Below are 25646 nucleotides of genomic sequence, written 5' to 3'. Positions count from 1 at the left end.
GGACCACTGCTGTGGCTGACACCGCACGTTGTTCCTGGACGGCCGTCAGCAGCTCATGAAGCAGGGGTGGTAGAGACTGCAACTACGACTGGTCCAGCCAGAAAGGCAGACAGACGACAGCACTTTTCCACCAGAAGCACCTTCGTTCTAGCACCAGCTCGGTGTCTCAATACACTTTCTGGGAGCCAGCGTCAAGCACACTAATGCTATGTATCTGTAGAAATGTATCAATATTATTTTTATTTTAACATTATAGTTACTATTAAACACCATGAGAAGGTGAGGGGCTGCCGCGTTTAGGAGGTTGAAGAGTAGATGGAAGTGTCTCCTAAACAGAAATGACTGCAGCCTAGACCTTACAATGAAGAAGACGGCTATGACCATACATGTATAAATAATTACCATGCTTTATCAATTTAAACTAATTAAAACTAATTTCAACCCATACTGGCTGAGCAGTTCAGGGTTTAGTTTATGTTTTTGGACGTTTTGGCCGATCATTTTCCATTCCGTGCTCCACCATAATTAGTTCCACCTGTTGCTGCAGCTAATCACTCAACCCAGCTCACCTGTCACTCGGCCTATATATACACAGTACCTGCCTTTACACAGGCACTCATTGCCGGAACGTCTTGTCTCGCCTGCTGGCAGTCCTCTAACGAAGCCTCGCCAGCAGGTCTATAAAGCTCGGAACGCCACACTATTCCAGACGTTTTGAATTGAGAAAGCTTTCTGGATGGGAAGTGAAACGTCTTCATCTTCAGAATAGAACTCCAGCTGTTTTATTAACCTTTTTTTTTGATTGATCATGACCTGGATGAGAATCTTCACCAACATAGTGGTTGTGTGGCTCAGCCTGTTGATCCCATGGACCTGTTCTTGCCTGCCCTCACTAGTATACCGTATTTTCCGGACTATAAGTCGCAGTTTTTTTCATAGTTTGGCCGGGGGTGCGACTTATACTCTGGAGCGACTTATGTGTGAAATTATTACACATTTTTACCAGTATATCATTACACCTGTTATTTTCACACCAAACCAGAAGAGGGTGCTCTAGGCCTGTGTTGAATCAGACGTAAGCGACGTAGAAGCGGAAGTGCCGCATCATCTACCTCCGGAGTTAACGGAGTTATTTGAAAGTGACACAGAGGATGAAGATTTCACTGGATTTTAGTTATTTGGAGTGACACAGGCGCTTTGGTTAACTTCTTCGCATTTTATTTATGCTATAGTTATTCTGAATAGCTTTTAATATGTTACGTTAACATACCAGGCACGTTCTCAGTTGTGTCATGTAGCGTAAGCTAACCGTACAATTATTCAGCCTGTTGTTGCCTCCGTTCTATTTTTATTTAAAATTGCCTTTCAACATGACATGTCTGTTCTTGATGTTGTATATTATCAAATAAATTTCCCCCAAAAATGCGACTTATACTCCGGTGCGACTTATATATGTTTTTTCCTTCTTTATTATGCATTTTATGGCTGGTGCGACTTGTACTCCGGAGCGACTTATAGTCCGGAAAATACGGTACTTTACTAGTGCTTGTCTGCGGCACCTGTTTTTTAGTTGTACCGGGGTTTCAGTGTCTCACTCTGTCCTCGCTGGGGACTCATCAGCAGCATCTGGTCAGTGCGTCTCTGCCAACATCTCCTGGTCACCTGGCTGTCTCCGTCACCATGACCTGGGTCTGTTCCTTTAATCTACCTTCATCAGCTGTAACAGCCATTACCTGTCACCACCTTCACGCCCATCAATAAGCTTTTACGAAAATATTCCTTGGAGTAAGCTTGAATATCGGGTTCCCTAAATACGATCATTACAGCGGGAATTAGAATGGGCTCTGAGCCACGTTGGTGGAAAAGGCCCAAGCGGGAACTGGTGTTCTGTTTGGGTACCCACAGATATTATATATTATATATCCTTAAAATGTTTCTGATGCCCCCTATAATAATGACAATGATATTGCTTTAATGCTAGAAATCAATGCAATTTCATATAAAGCAAGATGACTATGAATCAGAATAATCAACAAAAAATTTTATTATCTATTTCAACTGACTGGATTATTATTTGATTGTTTTTTTAGGACATATGACAGCTGTGTTTCTTTACACCAACATTGTTGAAAGGTTGGTAGGGTAATTTAGCAGGAGGACAACTTCTGAAGAAGCATGCACAAAGTTGAATTGTTAGTAGTCCCCTCAGTTACTTGCTTAACTTTAAAATACATTTTCCTATATATCCTTATATTGGTTGACTATATGGAGGTAAAATTATGTTTTATGAGACTGAGAGGGGATGGCGGCTGTCACAACAGCAGATACAGAGGGTGGCTGCACGACTGAGGCTATTATAGGTCTATAAGTTGAGAAAATTTAACAAGTGGTATTGTTGTTTCTAGACACAAATTAACAGCCTAAAATAAATATTTTCAAATTAATTATGGTGCATTTAAATATCTGTAATCACTGGCTGCAGCCACCTAAACTACAAAGGCCTAATTATAATTGTATGTTGCCCAAATAAATGAGAGCCTAGACTGAGCATCCATACATCATTCCCACCAAACTGCTTCTGTCTGACTTTTGAGTTGTTCAACTTGATCATGTTGTCTAAATAAACAGCTGGGTGAAGCCATAAACTGTATGATTTTATTGAAGTTCATCATAAGGCACGAATAGCCCAAACATCTGTGATTTTCAGTAGCTGTGCATAAAAAGACATTTGAAAAAGGTCAAGGCCCATGTAAAAATAGAAGTAAATACCACACTGACCTTCCAGCAAAATGATATTGCTTAAGCAGATGTTAGGTAAGAATTTATTGACTCAAGTGATTTTCACTTCCTCCCAAGATTCCAAGTTTTTTTTTTTTTTTTTAAATGCTCTTTTCCCCTCTCTGTTATATATGTCACTGTCTCAGTGAGTGATTAGTAGCAGCTTATGCAGATGTCCCGTTCCTTTCAGAACACGCAAATATTGTCCAAGATCTTAATGAGAGTCTTCTGGACATAATGATGCATTCACTGTCGAACAGAATATTGTAACACAGGATGAAAAAACACATTCCAGGAAAAAAAAAATGCAATCTATGTTATAGTTGGGCATGATAGAGGAAACTGAAAGTGGACTTCATGCTCATGGCACACTTGTTTTTTCACAGCCTAAGCTCAGTACCAACCTGAAAGCTCCGGTTTCTGTTGTGCTCTCAACATCGTTATGTGACTCAAGGACTGAAAAGCTCAGTATATTCCTGCATATGCACAGGGAATCTGGGCCACTAAAGCAAAAATAAAGTAATCAAATGTTGATAGAAATGTTTACACTGGTTGCAATCTGCAAATAGCCCAGCACTGAAAAGAAGTAAAGAATCATGGTTCTGGTCAGGTATTATGGATAGAGCACTGAAGAATAGGCCAAACCCTTGAGCATCCATTCATCCTCTGTTTGGACTCAACATTACCTGTTTAATTTAAAAAAACATTTTTTTTTAAATGAATCCTGAATGACTTTGCCGTAATAGCTATTACCGACGCCTTGGAGTATGATAAGCGTGACACTGTAAACATGTCCTCCATGTATTAGCTACTTCTAATAGCTCATAGCTACGGTCATCGTGTGAAATGGTTTTTGATTTTACAAGTTGCTTGTAAATTCCGTGAGTCACGTTTTTTGGGCTCGTTTCTGAATGTGCGGTCGCTTATTTGGGGTCTTAAATAAGCAAACACCAGTAAACTGGCCAGTCTTGCTGCTGTACTACAGACAATGAATGGGCCGGTCGATAGCCCTACACGTACTGTACATACATACTGATGCCTCTTTCTAGGGAGAGAGAGGCGTCAGTATGCAACCCCCGCATCAGTTCCGACTCCGTGCTCCCTCAGAATCATCTCCACGCCACCTGGTAATAATAGCTGCGCCAATACAGACTCTTGTTTTGTTCCTGGCTATTACTTTTTGTTTTCTTGGTTACTTTCTCTTCCCTCTCGCTGGGCAAAGAGAATGGATGGTCCACCATTTCAACAGAAAACGGCAAATAGAATCAGCCACGGTCGTCTTTGCTTGTTTTAAACTCCTTTGCGTTGTCCTTGTACTGAAATGTGCTATACAAATAAATTTATCTGGTAATCTGTCGTTAGATATTATACAATTTTATATGCGACAGTGAACCTTGGTTTCAGCTGTTCATGAGAAAATGTTCAATAAATACAAAACTTAAATAGGAACCACTTTGTGCCCATGCAGCTGATCAACATACTCACCACAGCGCCACTCATCTGCTCCATTGGGACAGTCTTTGTGTCCGTTACACTGCAAGGCTTGAGGGAGGCATTCACTCATGTTGCCACACGGAAACTGGCCGAGTGGACATCTCGCCTCTTCCTCCGCAACACTCGCCACAAGGACTGAAAAAAAAAAATGAGAATAAGGAGAATTGGCCAAAGGGCAATTTATCAACCATTTTCTCCCACTTCAATGGCTACAGTTAGAAAATCACCAAAGCTTGCAGACTTCTAAGAAATATTTTTTGAAAGAATGGGTCTTTCTCAGGAATGAGTCCAGTTGTGACATTTTTCTGCTACTAAATATTTCACAATGAAACTTTAGGGGTGTGATAAAGTGGAATAGATTGGGAATGACCACCGAAGTGAAAGACTAAATGCTGAGTCATATTGGCATGTCGGGGTGTCGCACAGCTCTGTGCGGACGGCGCGCAAAACCCATAGAAGTGCTGCAGACATTTATACTTGTAGTATTCTTCAAAAACACAGGGGGCAGTACTCAACATAACCAGTGGAAATGCAGTAAAAAAGAGAAGAAACAGTTGACATCACACACCCAAAATGTCTGCGCATAGAAACATTCATGAAGAACAGTTGTTGTGTTGGTGTGGTAGCTAAACAGAAATAAACGAAGGCTTAGAGACATGGAAGAAGATGGTATGTTCACCCGTTACATACAGAAATACGTGAGAACATGAAGATGGGGATGTGTATAGCCCGTCTGTAAAGCCCATAGAGATCTTTTTTAAATAAAAGGTTTAAAAACACACACACACTTTGCTTAACTAAATAAAAGCCGTTTGCTTTACATGCTCTGTGTTTTGGTTTTAGACTTGATTTATGCTGCATGTAGAAGTCAAAATCCTGGTTTGAGCTCACAAACTTGCCGAATAAACTCACTCCTGAAAGTATGCCAATAATATGTGTATGCTGTTTTCAGTGATAGAATAAACATTAACAACAAAGCACTGAACAAAATTGTGCTGCTTAATTCGGTGGTGCATGCCCTCGCACCTTGACAGCGCACAGATCCTACGTGAAGGCGCGGGGAAAGCGCTACTGCGTCACTTTTGGCGTGTGGACTCTCGTGTTCTGTTTAATGCGTTGAATCTAAACCTGGCTTTAGCAAGAACACAGAGCAGGATCAGCAGATGCTGAGGTTAATAGTCGCAGAGGTTGCCATCTTCTTTCATAGTCAATAGCTACAGGCCTTTAAAGTTCTTGTGGCCTTCTGGCTCAAGAACAATGCATAGCTTTTGGTGAGGAAGACCTCGACTCGCCTGTTATAGCTGCAAAGTGAATGTCATATTAAACCCTGTGTGTTAAGAATGGGATGTCATTCAAGTTTCCATGTATGTGAAGGCAGATAAGTCAATCCTTTTGGCAGTACAGAGTGTGTAAATAAAAAAAAAAAACAACTGTTTTGAGCTTTTTTGAAGTTGCTTATGTCTTTAGCAAAATCAAACACAAAATAATCTGACCGATGATCATTAAAAAAAGGAAAATTTCAGTTCAACACTTATTGTCTAAAGTTATTTTTGTTTGTTTTCTTTGCATGTAGAAAATTGTTTACTGTTTAGTGATGCGTGCAAAACTAAGATCAAAAGTATTCAAATGCTTTATTTAGAAAGTCATGTTTTTTTTTTATATTTAGTCTTTGCAACCTGGTGTCCTAAGGATTGAAAGGAGTGCATAATGTCTGTAACCTTATTTTTCATCTTGCAAACTCCAGTGCAAAATACATCGCCTGTAACCTGGGATATTCCTGGGTTAACAAAAATGAGCCAGAAACAGTAGAATAAAGCGTTCATTTCCATTTCCCCTTGCATAATAACACAAGATAAGAATTCCTTTTTTATCCCACAATGGGAAAATTTGGGTGTGACCATGGCAAACAGACAGACAGTTGCAGGCAATTATTAGCAATAAAAAGAGAAAGAAAAAAAAGGAACAAACTAGTCTAATCAAAATTAGCTCTAAAGAAACACAAAGAATAGGAGATAAAAAGTAAACACAAGAGAAAATATTGCACAGTGGAAAATATTTAACAGTGGAAAACACGACAGCCTATTTACATAACATACGACATGCAATGTGCATGATAGTACAGCAGCCTCCAGAAGTAGTTCAATTCCTACTCAAAATAGCAGAGCTTCGTGGTTATTTTCTTCTGGATCCCCTCAGTGACCATGGGCATGAAGGAATATTAGTTTGAGGCCACTTTTTGCAACACTAAACAAACATGTAACATGGTAGCTTGTTGTACTTGTTAAACTGCTTGCTTATTTATTTATAGTGCACGTTCTAGTTTAGTTATGTGGACAAAATCAGAGTAAGCACAGGATGAGCAGCTGAGCACCCGATCATTCCAACTCTGTAGTGCACGCTGGTGCATCATTGACTCCTCTTAATGAGGCTGAAGTGGCCCAGAAAACTCATCTGTGAACATTCCGGGGCTCCCCTGTTGATTTGTTGTGTTTGTTAAGTTTAAGACAAAGTAATGCTTTCTTTCTCTCTTATTTCTCCTTGCGCAGCAGTAACCTGTATTAAATTTGAATTAGGTTGTTAAAAAAGGATGTTTTAACTACAAAACAAAATCTATCACTGTTGCACTTTGCAAAGCAAAGCTTCTGTGCCAGCTATTAAAGCAAAATTAACCAAACTGTTACCACCAATAAAGCATCACACAACTGTCCATTTTCTGACAGTGGCTGAAAAGAGGGAGAGAGACATTTTAACTGCTGATTAAGGATGTCAATTTGGTTTCCAATTAAACCATGCTTAAAAGAAGGCAGTTATTGTTGCAGCATGACAGGAATAGAATGACAGGAATAGAATAAAACAGTGATGGTTTTCCATAAATGAGGAGAGCAGTTGAAAAAAACAAATAAAATGCAATTATTTTAACCACTTAACTTTACAAAAGTAGAGATGCACCCAGAAATTAGCGTGTGGCCACTGAGGCTGATTTGACAGATTAAAAGTACTTTTTGAAAAGAATCTTTAAGCAGGTATTAAACATACTTTTTAGTAAGCCCACATTTCTGTAGGAAAATTTTTCTTTTATTCATTTGATATAATATTCTAATTTTAACATGTTGGCTTTTCATTTGCTGTCAGCAGAATCATAGAAAAAACATCAGTCTGTATCTAATTAATCTATATATAACGTGGTTCACTTAATTAATGAAGTTTCTGAAAATAAATGTTTTACTGGCAGCAAAATTAAGATTTGAGCACTAATAAACAAAAGCATTCAATTTATTGAATACATTCAAAATACATTTGAATTTATTGAATTCAAATGTATTTATTCTGTCTAAGTATTCACATTACTTAACATTTATTGTGTAAAATAATAAGGTAACTCGTAAAAAATTGTATTAAAAAAGTGCAAAAGGAAAAGAAATTAGCGGGTGGGGGTCAGAGTTTGGAGAAAATGTAAATGAACTTTGCAATATTAACATGCAGTTTGAACTGCATTTTAGCTGGATTCAATTTAAACTCTCATCTTTGAGTTTAGTGTGGACAAACATTTTGTGACTTTTAAAAGCCTGATTTAATTTAATTGGCTCAAAATGGGACTTGATTAATTTTATTTAAATATGCTCTGAAGTGGCTTGTTTAGATTTGGCACCACAATAATAAATGTAATAGAACCAGTAATGTGCTTTAAGTCAACACACATCCACACAAATTTGCTAAGAACTTTATGGCTCCAAATTTTAATAAATCAATGCAAACATCTGAAGAAGAAATCTTTGTTTGGAGGATTTGGCTGTAATGACGGTTTTGGATGTGACACAGAGTGTAATTAGTGCTGATGGATGCAATGCGCAGCTGAATCATTAACCAAAGAAAGCCATGAGAAGTGTAAATGAGAATACGAATAGAATATCTGGTACACAACCCATGTAAACAGCATAATTGATTTATTAAAGTCTCAAAAGTCAGAACAGTTCTAGCCAATTGCTTGCATCCACTTAGTGAATATATTTCTGCTGCTTTTTTCCGTGCCAATTTGGAGAAAGCAGTCATGACACAAACACCCAAAAAAAACCCAAAAAAAAAACAAGCCTTTCACCCACATTGAAACAGCATGTAAAATGATACGGTTTATTTACTTATTTGTCATTTCAAGCTTTCCATGACCGTGCAAAGCAAGAAAGAAACATTTAGAAACCCTTTTTTCCCCCCTTAGATCTCCTAATATTTAAAGCAGTTAAAAAAAGAAGAAAAAAATAAAATAAAAGCCCTGCCATGCTGCCATATCTCAACTGGCACAACATTGCATCATCTATGTCTGCTTTGCACTTTTTTTAGGGCTGCAGGAGGACTGGAGCCAACCCGAGCCGTCAGCAAATCAAAGTTAGGGGACGCCCATGTGTTATTTTCCAGTGGTTCTGTCACTGCAGCGATGGCACAAATAAAATAGATGTCAAGTCTGCATGTAAAACATCCATCATCTTTTTTTTTTTTTGCTGTTTCTGGCCGTCACCAGCACCTGAGGGAACAATCTGACCCTTTTTGTGCTGTTAAACACTGTGATATGAATGCCATAATTGGCAAAAGGGTCTGGGTCTGCTACTTGGCACAGTGTAAGAAACTCACAGTGGATTTTTGGTAATGTTTTTATAATAACAACCTCCCACTGCTTCATTTTCTTCCTTTCTCTTCCCTGGTCGGAACAGCAAAACACGGTTGGGTTTGAGCTGGAAGTACATCTACAGCTTAATGATAACTAGCAGAGCAAAGTTATGTGAATGTTCTTTGAATGATTTCCTTTATAGACACGTTTTGCTTTTATGAAGACCATTCGTGTAAAAATACGACTGCACCTAGTTAAGGGAGAAAAGCTGTATTGCAAATCAAACGCGGCATTTAAAAAAGTTGTGCAGGCAGACACACAGAAAGAGGCAGTAGATATAAAATAAAGTGGGAAGGAAAACAATGTAGGAGATTTGAAAATAATAATAAAAAGCAGAATTAAGTCTTAATGGGAACAACAACAGTAAAATTTTACTGGCTCTCTGGTAGAAACCTCAAAACAAACAAAGTAAAACTTTATTCCATTCAAAAAATTTTTTTAAATCACACTTACAAGAAGGGTGCAACGAAAGAAAAAAAGGAATAACAGGACACGGCAGAAAGAAGATTTTAAAATTTGGGGAAAAGTAAAAGACAAATGTTATTCTAAGGCATTTTTCAACGGCAGGAAACTTTGCAGGAACAGAGGCAGATTTGTGGGGCATTTATTACAGACCCCGCATTTCCACGACTATACCAGGGTCAAAACAATGCTAATTGACCAAAAAAAAAGCCCTGGTAAGGACGTGTTACTGTTTCATTTACCAAGAACTATTAGAAAAAGTGTTGTGTACACATTCAATTTTTTTTAACTTGCTTTGTCTCTGTTTTTACTTTTATTCTGTCTTATTTTCCTATGTTTTAATCATGTAAAGCACTCTGAGTTGTCCATCTACTTAAATGTAATGTAAATTTCCCTTGCCTTATAATTTTTCAATTGCTTGGATTTGAACTCACTATTCAGTCTGTTTCAGTTCATCTCCTCTGTTAACTAGTTTTTAAATGATCTGTTAACAGATGTCTACGGGAAAGACGGAAAGGAAGGCCTACATTTAAAGTATTTGAGGGGTTAAAACCTTTCAGTTCTGGCGTACCATTTATAGAGCACCGTTTCACTTTTACTGCCATCCCAGGACACTCTACAAAACAAACAGGTCCAACACGCATTCAGTAACATAGAATCCAGTCAAATTCACTTCATATCAGTCAAATTTATTCCTATACAGTGTACTTATATTGTCAGATTTAAAACAAATTACAGTTACAGCCCAAATCTGTCTTGGTTATAATACAACACAGTCAAAATCAGTTCATCATATTACCCTGCTGGTAAAAAGGTTATCAGGAGTTTATAAAGAAACACAGTATTGTGCAAAACACAATAATTTCACATAATTAAGTGTTAGTCTATGATATTATAGAATATTGTTTTAAATGTCTAAAACAGATTGCAGATTTGAAATAAAATCCATTAACTTGCCAACAAGAGTCTGAGTAAATGTGTGCAAAGCTCTGATATGAAAGAATGAAACGTTCCTGGATTAATATCAGACCTTCACTTTTTGTGACACCAGGCAGCATCACAGCTTCTGGTAAAAAAAAGTTTCGTGAAAGTATGCAGCTTTTTGACCAGTCCACGTAAACTGATCCAAGCACATGACCTTCTTACAAAGGCTTCGTGTCCAAACTCAACATTCAGCATTCAGTCTGTGGCAGCAGGAGGAGGTGCACACGAAGGGGGTTTATTAGCTATGTGCACAGTGATCTTATGTCGTTATTAGTTGTTCTCTTTTAAAATTCACAGGTGCTTTTAATGCAGCCACCTCTCTTTGGGTTTTTAAAATCTCCTTTACGTAAAAAATTAGGATTCAGTCAGTAATTACTACTACCTGAAGCCTCTAATGAACTCTGGTCCTTGAGGGCCCGTGTCCTGCAAGTTCTGGACGTGTGCCTACTCCAACACCTGACTGGACTCATTAAATTCTCTTCTCAGCCTGCTCTCTGCCATTGCTTCCACTTTCTTATAAAACCACTGGCTGTGGCTGCGAGAAACCAAAGTGTTAAACAGATCAATGTTTTTCTATGTTTAAATATTTCGAATGGGGCCGAGACAGAAAATTCATACCACATGTGGCAGCATGCAATCAACATGATCAAAGAAATCAAAGCAAACTACTATACAAATCAAGTTATAAGTAAATTAAACAAATGGAACGACACGTGGAATAAGCATTAAACACGTGAAGAAAAAGATTTGCCAAACTGTACAGAAAGTGAACAAACATGTTGATGAAGACTCTCAGTCATTCAGGTCATGATGAACAAAAAAAAGGGTAAAAATACAAAATAAATAACTTCAGAATAGGAGTCCAGTTGTTTCATTTTATTTATTTTTTAACCTTTTTTTTGGCAAGTGAAGAAACCAGTTGAACTCTGTCATTATGAAGCATTTTTGCTGTTATCTGCAAAATCCATATCAGCTGGCTTAATACTAACTGATGACATATCAAAAGGTTTCTAGTTACCAAAGTGTTGCACAGAGTTACACAAAAACACACTAAAGGGCAATGTTACCAGCTGCATTTCTAAAACTCCTGTTCCGGTGAACGCTGATTGAGCATTACTCCGTAAGCGTAAAGAACATAAACCAACCATGACTGGGAACCCCCCTCCCCCAAGAGATTAGATTTCTGACTAAAGAGTCAAAAGGAAAATTAAAATGTATCAACTATCCCTGAACCCAAGAGCAATAGCAGAGAAGTTCAGAAAGACCTGGAAACAGCATGTACAGAGTTTCACATGAAAACAATGAGCAATGCACTCAACTGCAATGGCATCTATGCACTCTCATCTGAGTTAGTGAATACCAGCTTGATGCCGTGGCAGTGAGTGCAATGAGATCCTAAGAGCTACCCTTTCTTCCACAGCTGTTTATTGCGGCATACTGCATGCCTGGGTGATAGTTTTATATACCTTTGGGCATATTCTTTGGAAAAGAAGTAAGAATTTGGACCCAGTAGCTTTGGCAATATTGTGTACTTCATGATCTTCATCCTCAGCTTAAAGGTGCATAGCCACGTTATTTGACAACTTTTTATATATACACGTCAGTAGCTCACTCTGGTTGCATACAACGTTTTTATGAACGATTGTCATGTCCTGCTGGTGTATTAGTGGCTATTTTGGTGTTTTATGCTTTGATTTTGCTAAATTTCTTAGTAAATAAAGCCTTTTGTAATTATTTAAGATTTTTTTTTTTTTACTTTTTTTTTGTTTCCAGTGTCCTGTCTAGCAATGTGGCAATAAGAACTGATATCTTAATGCCAAATAGAGCTCGACAGATTTTCTTTCACAAGTGGAGCAATCAGCATTCTCTGTAGTGCTTCGCTTGATTTATGCATGTAAATAGTTTTATTGTGATTCCTGCGGGGAGAATTTCAAATTATGTGGACACTACAATGGGAAAGTAGGAGAGTAAAGGAAGAACAAGAGCAAAAAAAGAAGAGGTGAAAGAAAAAAGAGATAAAAGGGAAAGAATGATAAAACGTCTTCCGTCTGCTTCATCACATGGAAAGAGAGAACAGCACAACCAACAGACATAGTGCAACAGATACAATAGAGTAACACCTTGATGCCATTGCTAAATCATATGTATTATTATTTAAGCTGACATGAGTAAAGTGATACCTGAGAAAAGAAAGTGAATAAATAAATAAATAAATAAATTACGGGCTTTCTGTATATAAGTGAACACTTAGAACCTGGAACCCTGCACCTATGGGAGTTTGTGAGAGTGCACTTGAGTATGTGAAATTTATCCAGAAGGAAATTGTTCAATAGTGGTTGTGGAGGCACCCCCGGGGCCTTCTTAAATAAGAACGTTTCATTCTTATTTAAGATATTAACATAAGTACATAGTGCTCATGCGCAGCAGGGGTTAAAACAAGAAGCGGCTAACGGCTATTAGCGTCTCCCAGTGAAACAATGAAGAAAGGTCCAAGATCCAGTGAAAACGATATGATTCCAAGAGGGAAAAGACTGGAACGTCGCTGGGAACACAGTATGACTGTTGGTGTTCACTGAAGCGGACGCTAAACCTGCCGAGGCTCAAATGTGACCACAGAGTTGACTGACGTGAGTAAATGTTCTGCTATGAGGCTGTTAAAGTTTTGTAGATTGGGTTATTTAATTAATAACGGTTGGTCTTCGATCATGCCGAGCTGCCGCTTTTATTGGCTTTATTTACAATTGATTTATAAATTAAACAAACTGGCATTATGATAGTTCTGTGATACTGCCGGTAGATGTGGCCATGTCTGTTTATATTTGTTCATCGCGACCGAGAGCAAATTATTTTTCGGCTCAAAAAGGACTATCGGTGTATAGAACCTTAATTTATCATGATCAAATGATTTTTGGTCTTTTTTTATAAGCATATTACGTGGCTTTATACCTTTAACAGTCATAACATCAAGCAGTGGCTGGACATACCAATTATTGATGATCGGTGTCCTGCGTGCATACACACGCAGCTCAAAAAAATCTGTTTTTAGAACTCTCCACTTTGGCCAATTTTCAGAATCATTCGTTTTCATAGATGTAAAACAAAGATTACGTGTGGATGAAAGGTCTAACAACATAAAAATGTATTTGTTTTCCTAGATATCCGGCTACGCGTGGACTAAGCCTTAATCAAATAGCTGAGTTATCTTCTCAGACTGTCACTAGGTCTGCAGGAGCCTTTTAATCACCCATTCATTTGATTCAGACCACATATAAAACTTACCACTCCTTCGTTTTCTGAGTGAAATTCAATTTGTTTTTCACTCAGATGTCAGCTGCATTGCCTTCAGCTGCAGCTAATCTAGAACACAGTTGCCCGTGTCAGAGCACATCACCCACGTTCTGAAGTCCTTACATTGACTCCCTGTATCTAAGGATAGACCAGCCATGTTTGGTCCACTTTACACTGACCAGAGTTATTTCCCCTCTTGACCTTTGGTGCAGGCGAACCTTGGTCCAGACCAAACAACTAGACCGAGACCCACTTTTTGAAGTGGTCTCTGTCTGCTTCCAGACGGACTCCGGTGCAATTTGCTTCTGACCTGAATGCAAACCGGCCTTGATCCGACTGAGCTACAGGAAACATACATCTTTCTTGGACTTAACGCGCCGCCGTTGCAGGACATCTGGCAAACATTTTCCCTCAGAGTTGCCAACGCTACTACGGTGAGTTAGGGAACGCGCAGTGCATCGCCTCCTTTGGCTTGTAGCAAGAATTCGCCGACGCTGCTTCAAAACCTAAAATATGCATCATGAAAGCTTTGTTGAAAGAGCTGCTTTCAACCTTCATAACAATATCGCAGCATTATTAATAGCAATAATAAGAGCAATGCAGCACATAAGACTTCCATGTTTGTTTTTGTAAATTTCTGGGTCCATGCTATATCATTTCTGTTCAATGGGAACAACAATCGTCACATTTGGGGCTCTGTTACAAGTTATAGTGCACTTGGAAAATGTACAGTGTGAAAGCAAACCACACCAAACAGAAAAAGTCGGCTTTTTGACCGGATCAAACGAGCAGACCAAAGGAGTTTCCTGGTATGAATGACCTAAAACACTGTTTGTTTATAAAACAATGAAAGGCTTAGCACCAAAATGCATTAAAGGTTTGTTGTCATATCAAACTACCAGACCAATCAGGTCCTCAGGCTCAAGTCTTCTCCATATCCCCAGAATCCGAGCCACACACGGAGAAGCAGCATTCAGTTTATATGCTACAATAGACCAGCACTAGACTGTTTTATTTGAACTATTAACTGAAATGTCATAATTTCAGTCCTTACTTTATTCTATTGTGCCACTGCGATGCACATTGTGTCTTCTCCTCTGATATTATCATCATGTATAGCCATTTGAAGTGTCTGAAATGTGCTTTGCAAATAAACTTGCCGTGCCTTTCTCCATAAGTGTTTCAGTCATATAAAGTACTTCAATATCCAGTTAATAAATCTGCAGCAAATCCTGTTATTCTCCTAAAAGGTTGTTGTTTTTTTTTACTGCAAAAACAATTTTTAAGAATGACATTACAGTAATAATAAACAATTTAGAAACGAAATAGCCAGTGATGCATGACATCTAATTTAGTGGACAGATGATTGTTGATAAGTCCTCATGCTGTACAGCACAGGTGTCAAAGTCCAGTCCTCGAAGCCTGGTGTCCTGTAACTTTTATACCCATTTCTGCTTCTGCTCATCTGGATAAAATAATGGGTAACTAGCTGGACTCTGTAAAACCTGACTGCATGTTGAGGAGATAATTCAGTCATCTGCCTAATGGGAAAATTGTCAAAGACAGGAGTTTGAGACCACTTCAGTAGAAGAACAACGTTCTTTGCATTTCTTGCTGACTGCTAGCCATGTTGGTTTAGAGACACTTTTTCCTTCTCTTACACTGTATGGTTGGCTAGTGGCTGGCAATGTAAGTAATGATATACAGCGGGGGTGTCAAACATACGGCCCGCGGGCCGTTTCCGGCAATAAGGCAATAACAATTGTTGTCTGAATGCCAAACAGAGCTCATCAGATTTGACTTTCACAAGTGGAGCAGTACTGCTTTTGCCATAGTGCTCATAGCGCTTGATTTATGAATGTGAATAGTTTTATTATGATTCAAGCGGGGAATATCTCAAATGATATGGACACTACAATGGGAAAGTAGGAGAGGAAAGAAAGAACAAGAAGAAAAAAGGAAAAAGTGAAATAGGAGATAAAAGGAAGAGAATGATAAAAACAATTATTGAAATGTTGTTTAATTGAAAATCTGCAGTTCCTATATTGTCCACGAGGGGCGCTGTGATTTAATCAGCAGATGGTAGCACTGAGCTTCAGATGTGGAAAATTGATTTTAAATCATTTCTTAATTTTTATCTATTTGATGTATTTTGTCATGCAGGACAGTGTTTTTAAGTTCCAAAAAATGTGAATAAATGTTTTTCAACATTGTATAATCACTGTGATCAGATCTTATGCATAATGCACAAGTAAATGTTTAACTGAGTAAAAGTATTGTTGAAATTGCACATACTTTTCTTAAGAAACGCTGAGGTTATTCATAATATATTGTGTAAAAGTGAAATTCATTTAATATAAAAATCAACAACAAGTCCACTTTTATTAGTTCTATTTAATCTTGCAATGAGTTTACTCGTGTGGCCCTCTTGAGATCAGATTAAGCTGAATGCGGCCCCTCAACCAAAATGAGTTTGACACCCCTGACCTACAGTATTAAAGTCCAAGAAGGTCGACTCACACATACAAGAAAACAACTTGTAAAGCCGTCCACAGTCAAGTAATTTAATGCCCCACATAAAGCTGTATATTGATTTGGTTGAATCAATAAACACGCTTACTAGACTTTTAAACATTTTTTGGCCTTTAAATATATCCTGGTAGTTGAAATAAATCCTTCTTGAAATCTTTTAAACTACTGTCTGCAATGCTGCTGGCACCTGTCGGAGATTAGATTGTGGGGCGTTCAAAAACACATCATATTCTTTCAAAAAGCCATCAGAGAATACTTTAGGATGTGTTTACATGATGGTGAGACAAATATCAGGATTTGTGAAGCTAAACTATCCCTCTGCGCTACGATCTTATGCAAAAAGGAGAGAGAATCCAACTTTGCTGAAAATTATGCAATGACGTGGCACCGAACTATTTTTGAAACATTACAGAATATCCGATGTCTCGCTTCATAATAGTATTCATAACAGTATTTTTAAGTTTAAAGGCAGTACAACTGATCATTTTAAGCAATTTTCTGGTGTTCTTTCACTATATTTGACTAGAATTTTCACAACACAATGGCACCAATACCATAAGAAATATTTTTTTTATTTTTTTTGTCCTTTTTGTTGATATGCTGCACACTAGCCTGTCTTTTCTTTTGTTTTCTATTAATATGGAAGAAACAGTTTTCATTGTGTCTTGTAAACATTCGTTGTTGTCTTGTAAACATTTGTATTATATCCATAATTTTCTGAAAAATCATGCTTCTTTAATTTAAACCATAAAACAAATAAATGTTTTAGAGTAGGTTTCATTAAAACACGTTAACATAGGTTTTCCAAAATATCATGTAGGCAAAAAGGGCTCTATGGATCGGTTAGACTCTGTCTCTAGCAAGCTAAGAATTAACACCAGCCACAAGTCTTTCTTTCTTTTCACATAGCTACTTTTGACCGATCAAAACAGATTTCTGATGAGAAGGTAAATCCCACTCAACCCTCTTGAGAAGCTACATGTTTGCCCTCGTTCCGCTCAGTCGTTTTCAGTCTTATCACGGCTGTCTGTCACCATTTACAATTTTAGTTTAACCTTTTTACATTCATGCTGAGGACGCTGCGCAAATATCAGAAGATGAAAGATTCCCCCCAAATTTTCTCAGAACAAAGAGTTACAGAATATAATCTAGTTATGTAACAATGTTTTGTGTGATAAGCTGCCCGATTATTCACTTTTTTTTAAAAATCATATACAGTAGTGCTCTCATGCAAGGGCCAAGACACACTGGCTGTTTGGCTTTGTTTGGTCAGGATCCGATTAGAAACGAAACCCTGAAAATGAGGTGAGAGTGCAGAGAATCTGTTTGACAGTCACAACAAAGGACACTCTTCAAGTTCAAAGGCACGTCTTTATGCTCCGCGTTGGGAAAATGGGCCGACACATGGAGAAACTTGTATTAATTTCCATGAGCGCTATCAGCTACAAGTATCACACTGCGCAGACAAAGAGGAACAAAATGAATCGTAAAATGGTCATTCGTCTGAGCACAAGTGAACGGCTAGGAAGGACATGGAGGCAAGCAGGAATGTGACAATAATCAGAACCAGCTGAAGAGAAAAGTTTTACAGATCCTCCAAGATAAATATAGAAAACTATATGCCTGCACACAATTGCATAAATGCACCATTTTAAATCAACGCAATCCTCCAGCTTATCGTTTAACGTGGAAATATTACTCACCACTGAACTGATAAACAATGAGGCAAATTTACAAAACAATGCAAATTAGCATGTGCTTTCAAATAATAAATGGCTCATGTGGAGAATTTCAGCTGTGTGATTAAGGTTCTGAACACAGGTCCAACCCGCTCATTTCAATAATGACCAAAGCTGTCCATCAAGAGCAGCACGAATTTGTGCAAACCTTCATACAAGCAGCTTTGTTGGTAATCAGAAGTTGGTATGAGGACGAAAAGGGTTAAGCAGATGGGGGATTTGAGGTGAGCTTTTTTGGCTCTGATCAAAGACGGGTTTATCTGCGGTGCCGTGAAATGGTATTTGTACCCTTACAGATCTCTGCTTCCATCCACATGGGCCTTTGTGTACTTTTTGGCCTTTTAGATGTTGGATCATTTGAGGCACGTGAAGTCTGGATGATTTAGATATTATGAGTTATTTTTCAACCTTCTGGATGATTCACCATTGTCCTATTGGAGTAAGTGCGGTTGCCTGGGGAAAGTTCAACACTCTACCGTGTTTTCTCCATATTTGTGGATAATGGCTTCCTTGTTTGGTGAAAAAAAAAAAACAGTAGTTTGCATCCAATATTTAAATAAAACGGTCAACTTTATTTGGAATATAAAAAAAAAAATGTTTTTTTTTTTTTGTTTTATTTTATTATTTTACTTTGACAAACTGGATGTTGTTAGCATTATTTTTCTTGTTTGATACGATTGTGACTGTGGAGCTTGACCTGGCGAAACGGAGCAGAATATCGGAGTTGTTCCGTATTTAGACGGTGAACGACTGAGAGCTTGTCCGCTGACGGTGACGTTCGGAGAAGTCACGGAGAACGTGGAACCGTTCTCATTAATTAAAATAACAACGTAGCTGCTCCGTCGTATGACCATGCACGTACGTGAACGGAACGGAGCAGTCAGGGAGGATGATGTGTTGCTCGTTGAGGTATTTTAGCCTGCCTCAAAAGCTAGGTCTGAGTTTTTATGTAGTTGATCAGGGAATTCATGATATAAAAGGGTGGGGGGGGTTACTTTTTCAAATGCAGCAAAGTTGATTTGTATAGTTGTTTTACTGCTGTTGTTTTACTACTGCATAGTCAATATCATAAGATGAACAGCTTTTCCACCAGAAGGCTTTTTTTTTTAAAGCAATAGACATTTACCAAAGGGTCCTTGACAGTGCTGTTTTCCAGCAGTGAGCTTTATATATATTAACCTCCTTACGACACCCTTCACTGTGCGTGGTGCCAAGGTAAACGACAGTCCCCGCCCCATTCCTTGCTAGTCACAGGCCCAGTTGTTTAAAACTTAAATTATTCAAGCTGGCTGTAGATATGGGGAAGAGTAGGCATGTGCTATTTTTTTCTTGTCGCGCTTTATGAACGTTGGAGAGCAACACACCTCGGGTTTACATAAATGACATGTCTCCTTTCTTATCTTTCCTACTTTGAAGAGTGGCTATGAGAAATGGGCCTTTATTTCATGCCACATTTGTCCCCCAGGGAAGCTTGAAGTCACAGATAACTAACAAAAAATAAATATGTTATAGAATGTCTAAAAAACGTGAAGCATTGAAGTATACATTTTAATAAAAGGGATTGTTAAATAAGTTTTATAGGAATTCTTATTGAAATGAATACAAAGAAATTCTTAATTACATTGTATGTTTTTTTCCTCCGATTTAATAGATATGCTAAAAATAAACTTGGAATTTTCTTTTTTATGAGCTATATTACTACTGCAATAAAACATGAATTTAAGGCTTTTTACTCGTCTTCAGCGGCGATAACCATAATTATGCAGAGTGCTTTATCTTTCAACTTCACTTGGAAAAAAAAAGGGTTGCAAACATTGCAAGTGTCCAGTTTAGTACACCGCATTTATTAAAATGCCACAAATAATTGGTTAGAAAAATAATATACAAGCTTATAAAAGAACTTTACTTTATCTGAACATTCCTCCAGCGGGTTCAGAATAAAGTGGCTTTGGCAGCTGTTCGGATAACATCTTTTGGCTTCCTAAACAGATTTTCACATTTGGAGAATCTATTTTTTAGTCCATTCCCCACTGCCTCTGGCAACATTCTTGGCCAATCACTCCGCAGACGTGTCAGGCGACCAGAGTTAAGACACAGCTTCTTCTTCTTTTTTTTTTTTTTTTTTACAGTAGGCAATATCGAAATGGACAGGGGACGGTGTTATAGGATAGACCCTTTTCTGGAGAAAGGCAAAGTGAGTAAGGCAAAGTGAGACGGAAATTGAAAGAGACAAGATCTTTATATATACTGTATACCCTAATACAGGGGTGTAATTTGCTGCCCCTGTACAGTTTTTTGTGAGGCCCCGACTGCATTTCAAGGAAGATTTGGCCAATCAGCACTGGTGGCTGTTGCATATGAAAGCTTTTTATTTTTAATCAGGGCAAAATGATTACGGACAAGTTAAAATCTTTCAATTGAATGTTGAATCAAATGTTGGGTACAACATAGGGCTTGGCGATAAATCAATTTAATCGATTAATTCTAATTTACAATTTTGTAAGATTTCATTTTTGAAAATGGGGATTTTTTTTTTTTTTTTTTTTTTTGCCAATACACTCATTGGGCTTCTATGAAGAGAAAAGCATGCAACGCTGAATGGTTAGAAAAATATATTGTGAAAATATTGTAAGGAGGAAACTGGAAACTGGACCATAATAGGAGGCACTTTAGTTTACTCATTCGTTTACTTTTTTTTTTAGGTTAGTTTGAAATTACACAAGCCTGTTCTTAGCTCATTTTGTAATACTGCTAGCAGCAAACGTTTTGTTATATTTGCATTGTTTACAATGGCAGGCCTGCAATCTTGTGTCACAGCTTGTATTTAGTTGCACTTTGAATTCAGGTCAAGTCCCAGACAAAATGCTTGACATAAGAGCAAGTTTTAAAATAATGTCTTTATGTGAAATGAAACGGATGGGAACATTTTTTATTTATTCAGAGATTTTATTTTTTAGCCATATCACCTAGTACAACGTAAAACATTTGTCTTTTTATAACCACACTTTTTACATTCGCTTTAATTTCATGGTCAATAGGACCACATATGCATGACTTTTACAAAATGCAGACTTTGAATCTGTCTGGAAAAATCTGATTGGAATTAATTTATTTAAATGGCTAAATCCAGTAAGTGTAATTTGTTTCATACAACTAATTTTTACTCATGTTATTTATTCTTATTAATTTTTTTGGCCCTCAAGTGCTTCTGATGAGCCAATTAGTTTGGACAGGCCTGCCCTAATATTTACAAGTGTTGTGGAGCAAAGGGTTCCTGTTTAACTTTAACTTGCACTTTTAATACGTGTGCAAAAAGAAGCTATATACAAGATCGCAGAGATTGATTCATGCAACCACATTGCAGGAGCACGGACACTTTCATTGAAGAGCAGCTGGATGTAAGCAGAGCAATATGAATTAAAGGCCAAATTACATAAAAAAATTGCCTCAAGAAGCTGAAATGATTTTAACATTTGCTCCTTGAGGGTTTGAAAATAAACACCATAAGCGAGAAACAAAAAGAAAAATCCACAGCTGGCTTTTATACTTTTTGTATGCTAATATTTGACATTAATGAGCTAATTTAAGCTATTAAGAAGAAAAAGGGAAACCGTTATCTGCTTTTCTGTTCCATGCGTTTCCATTGTCCCTGTGGTTATGCTCCTTTTCTTTCTCAAGGCTGTGTTGTGAGGAGGGAGTCCGTCCACAGCAGCTCTTCCCCCTGCATACGGCAGATTATTGCGCGTTTGTGAGAGCTGGAGACCACCTCCATCAGGGGAGTCATGTTCTGTGTACTGTCCTCCGTATAAAACTTTTTCACTTCCACACTGGAGATATCTCAATCACTGACACAGCTAGACGCAGCCTCCACCTACACTGAGACAACATCAGGTATGATTAAGTCTGCCAGCGTCATGAAAGTATTCTTGTACCGTAAAGAGGCAATTAAAGTCGACAGCGGCTATCTGAGGCAGCCTTCAGCACGTAAGGACGGCAGACTGGATGCCATGTAAACTGACATCATGAAACGTCTGTGCTCTGCCGGGTCCGTAATGCTCTTTGGGGTCTGCTGCAAACTTTGATGGGAGATCAAACATTAAAAAGTGTTTGAATAACAGTAATTTAATGTTGGACCAACTGAAAAAGGATTCATGCAACTTTATGACTGTAACTGAAATCAGCAGCAAGCTTTTACGAAGGTTGTTTAGATTCTTCGGTAAAACATATAAAAAATATATAAATAGGATTCCCACTGACTTCCAAGCGATATGAAAAGTTATTCCCCAATAATCTTAAAGGCTGGCAGCATCCTGACTCTTTCTCCTCTGCCTGTCCTCTGTCATCTCAACTGGAATTGTCTGAATATAAGCCAGTTTCCTCTCAGGCACATTATAAAAACAAGTGAATACTCACAACTGCATTAGAGGATCTCTGCTTTTACAAGCAAAGGATCCCACTTATCTGAAGCCTGAGCTGACCGTGCAGCATGACTACGTTTATTTGTGGCTTTGATATATAATCAGTTTTCAATTAGGTTCATGAAAGGGGGGATTAAATAAACGACCATGCAGTTCAATGTCCCTGCAGAGTGGATTAGAGCTGCTAAAGACTACACTAAGCAAAAGTATTGATGCACCTCTACCCTTTGTCACATTGCAATGTTACAAACACAAACATCAATGGATCTTGCAGGGACTTTAAGTGATAGAGCAACACAAAGTAGATCATAACTGAAAAACCTTCACAGAATACAGTTCAAGGACGCGCCAGTGGAGCAGGGGGAAAGCGTGCGACCCATATACAGCAGCCTTAGTCCTTGACGCGGCCATCCTGGGTTCGAATCTGGCCCGTGGACCTTTGTCTTTCCCCTCTCTCTCAGCCCTTCTTTCTGTCATCCTACTTTTGTTAAAGACCATTAGTGCCGCACAAAAAAAGAATGCAATTTAGTGCATCATCTAAAATCTAATGAGCATAATAATGCAAACTTACAAAACCAGCCTGTTAAAAGCCGCCTAGAGACCCATGGTAACTGTAGAGGAACGGCAGCAATCAATAACTCAAGCTGGAGAATGTGCTGACATAACAACTATTAGTTGTTCACTCCACATATCTGGCCTTTATGGAAAGAAAACAATTGTAAAAAAAATAATCATATATATATATATATATATATATATATATATATATATATATATATATATATATATATATATATATATATATATATATATATATGGTCAGCAAAAATGCTCTAATCAGATGATTCCCAAAAAAATCAACATTTGCTGCATGCAATTGAAACAAAAGCTGGACAACAACGGTCCTAAAATCACCATCTCCATGCATGGCAAAAAAGCAAAAAGGCATGATATTGGCAGCTTTGTGCTTTAGTGAGGCTTTTCTTTAGGAAGGACAGGCACATCAAGTCGATACTCATTTTCTTTCCGTCTCACAGTCATGCACTACTATGTGTTGGTCTATCGCAAAAAAAGAAGGGGGAAAAAAAATCCCAATAGAACCCATCCAAGGTTGTGATTATGTGACAAAATAGCAAAAATCTCAAAGAGTAGGAAGAATTTTGCGAGGGGCGGACGGTAGGTTTTTTAGTGACGAGAGCCAAAAGCTCACAGAAAGAGATGCAGACGTTCTAATGACTGAAAAACCCCCAGAAGAATCCAGAAAACGGGGCCTGACCGAAACCCATATGGTTATCTTAATTTTAAACAATCTCATTGCATTTGCATCTACAGACGGCGTGCAGCCCTATGTTCGTCCTGTTGGTCACTTTATTATCAGTCACTTATTGTGTTTCTCAGTCTGTTTGGATTCCTGTCATAGCCCAGGTTGATCTTTCCGCTCTCTACGGTGTCTAATTATGTTGGGATGACTGAAACAAAGAGTCCACTCAAATAAATTAGCCTAAGCCTTGCACAGTCAAGAACATGAGACTAGAACTTTAACAGTAGATTATCTGTTTTTTTGCTGTCAATACTCAAACAGGTCAATAAATCAGTAATCATGCGGCAGACTTTCTCTAAATAAGGCATTTTAAAATCAAACCCTGCACAGAGATTCACTACAGACTAACACCAAACACAGGATCTTCCTTCTGAGGATGAGTCATGGAGTGTGAGATGCTCAAGAAAAGGTGAATGGACACAGGAATGAATACAGCATGGAATTTATGTCAAATTACGCTCTCCAAACTCTGGAAGCCTGGTCGTAAAATAACATCTCAGCGCCGTATCCATTTGGTCCAGCGAATAAAATGAAATCAAACAAAAACCTGCAGAACTTTGGCCATAAGATATTCACGTTATTAAATATTTCCTTCCCTTTTGTGCACATATATTACCAGCAGACTTGTAGAGTATAACCTCATCCCAGTCCTGTTACTTTGTGAGGACAATCTGAGAGACAATTTCACCTTCTCTCACCTGCTGTCTGTACAGCAGGAAAAAAACGCACTGAAGAAATTAGATTTCTGCCCCAACTCGAATCATCCAAGGCTTAGTGTGCGGAGGAACCGCGACAGGGTGGCGGAAACATGAGACGATCATTTACAAAGGAAGTTGAAGCGCTCACCTTTAAAGACAACCGTTGTCTTACGTTGAACGTACCTGAGAGCGACGAGGAGGGAGGGAGGAACAGCATTTATTTTATAGGAAAACACGACCTGCGGACATAGTGGTTTACATTACCTTTAATCTGAGCCTGGGTCAGGTGGATGAGCAGGAGGATGACAGGTACGTCCATCCTGCAGCTCCGAAGTTTCTCTCCTGAAACGCCCAGGTTCAGAGTCACAGGATATATCTCCTCCGTCAGGAAAATTAAATAAAACACAACCACTAAAAAGGTGAGTCAGAAAGTCCTGGTCCGTCCAGATAGGAAGAAGAATCTGTTGCGTCTGAGCGAAGCCGACATTTAGCACTCAGTAAGTTGGATCCGTGCTCAGACAAAGCGAGCCTGTGCGTAAAGACAGCGACATCGCGCCATCCGTGAAAAACCGGAGCCCACAGCAGACACACGCTCTCTCTCTCTCTCTCTCTCTCTCTCTCTCTCTCTCTCTCTCTCTCTCTCTCTCTCTCTCTCTCTCTCTCTCTCTCTCTCTCTCTCTCTCTCTCTCTCTCTCTCTCTCTCTCTCTCTCTCTCTCTCTCTCTCTCTCACACACACACACACACTGCTCCATTTTATAACCTTCCTTTAAAAATATAGTTAATGTTTGTTCAATTAAAGTGTGCCCTGCTGTGAGGAAAAAAAAAAAAAAAAAAAAAAAAAAAAAAAAAAATAATAATAATAATAATAATAAAATTGTCATATGCATGAAAACTAAATTTGCTATTGATGGCCTTCCTTTGTTCAATTTTGCCAATCCGACGGTAGCAACTTTTTCCCCCACAAACTTTAATGTATTTTATTTGGATTCTGTGTAACATAAAATAATACACAATTTTAAACTGGAGGGAGCAGAATTAGATATTTTTGCCATATTCTGGCGAACTAAAATCTGAAGAGCGTGGTGTATATTTGTAGTCCGCTTTGTACCGATGCACCTGAATAAGTTCCTTGTGAAATTTGATTTTTGTTAAAAAAAAAAAGATACTCAATACACCCTGAATAGGCTTGTTTTGAGAACACTGGGGCATCAAACACTAAATAGTTATGGAGACGTTTAAATCCAACAAAATCCAAAGCTAAATGAAGAGAG

General features: G+C 38.2%; 1 protein-coding gene across 1 annotated transcript in view; it reads right to left on the bottom strand.

Annotated features, from left to right (window-relative positions):
• rxfp2a (relaxin family peptide receptor 2a) overlaps positions 1-24967 on the bottom strand; it is a 117992-nt gene extending 93025 nt beyond the window's left edge. The window contains exons 1-2 of the mRNA XM_012878701.3: positions 24639-24967; positions 4264-4407 (exon numbers count right to left, since the gene is read on the bottom strand). Of these exons, the coding sequence (XP_012734155.2) occupies positions 4264-4407; positions 24639-24693 (199 nt within the window). The 5' untranslated portion in view covers positions 24694-24967. The remainder of the gene's footprint in view (positions 1-4263; positions 4408-24638) is intronic.
• Positions 24968-25646: the final 679 nt, after the last annotated feature.

Source organism: Fundulus heteroclitus, chromosome 11, assembly GCF_011125445.2.
Source record: "Fundulus heteroclitus isolate FHET01 chromosome 11, MU-UCD_Fhet_4.1, whole genome shotgun sequence".
In the NCBI taxonomy this organism is placed as follows: domain Eukaryota; kingdom Metazoa; phylum Chordata; class Actinopteri; order Cyprinodontiformes; family Fundulidae; genus Fundulus; species Fundulus heteroclitus.
The sequence above is the reverse complement of the archived record's forward strand: the minus strand, read 5'-3'. Positions and strand labels throughout refer to the sequence as shown.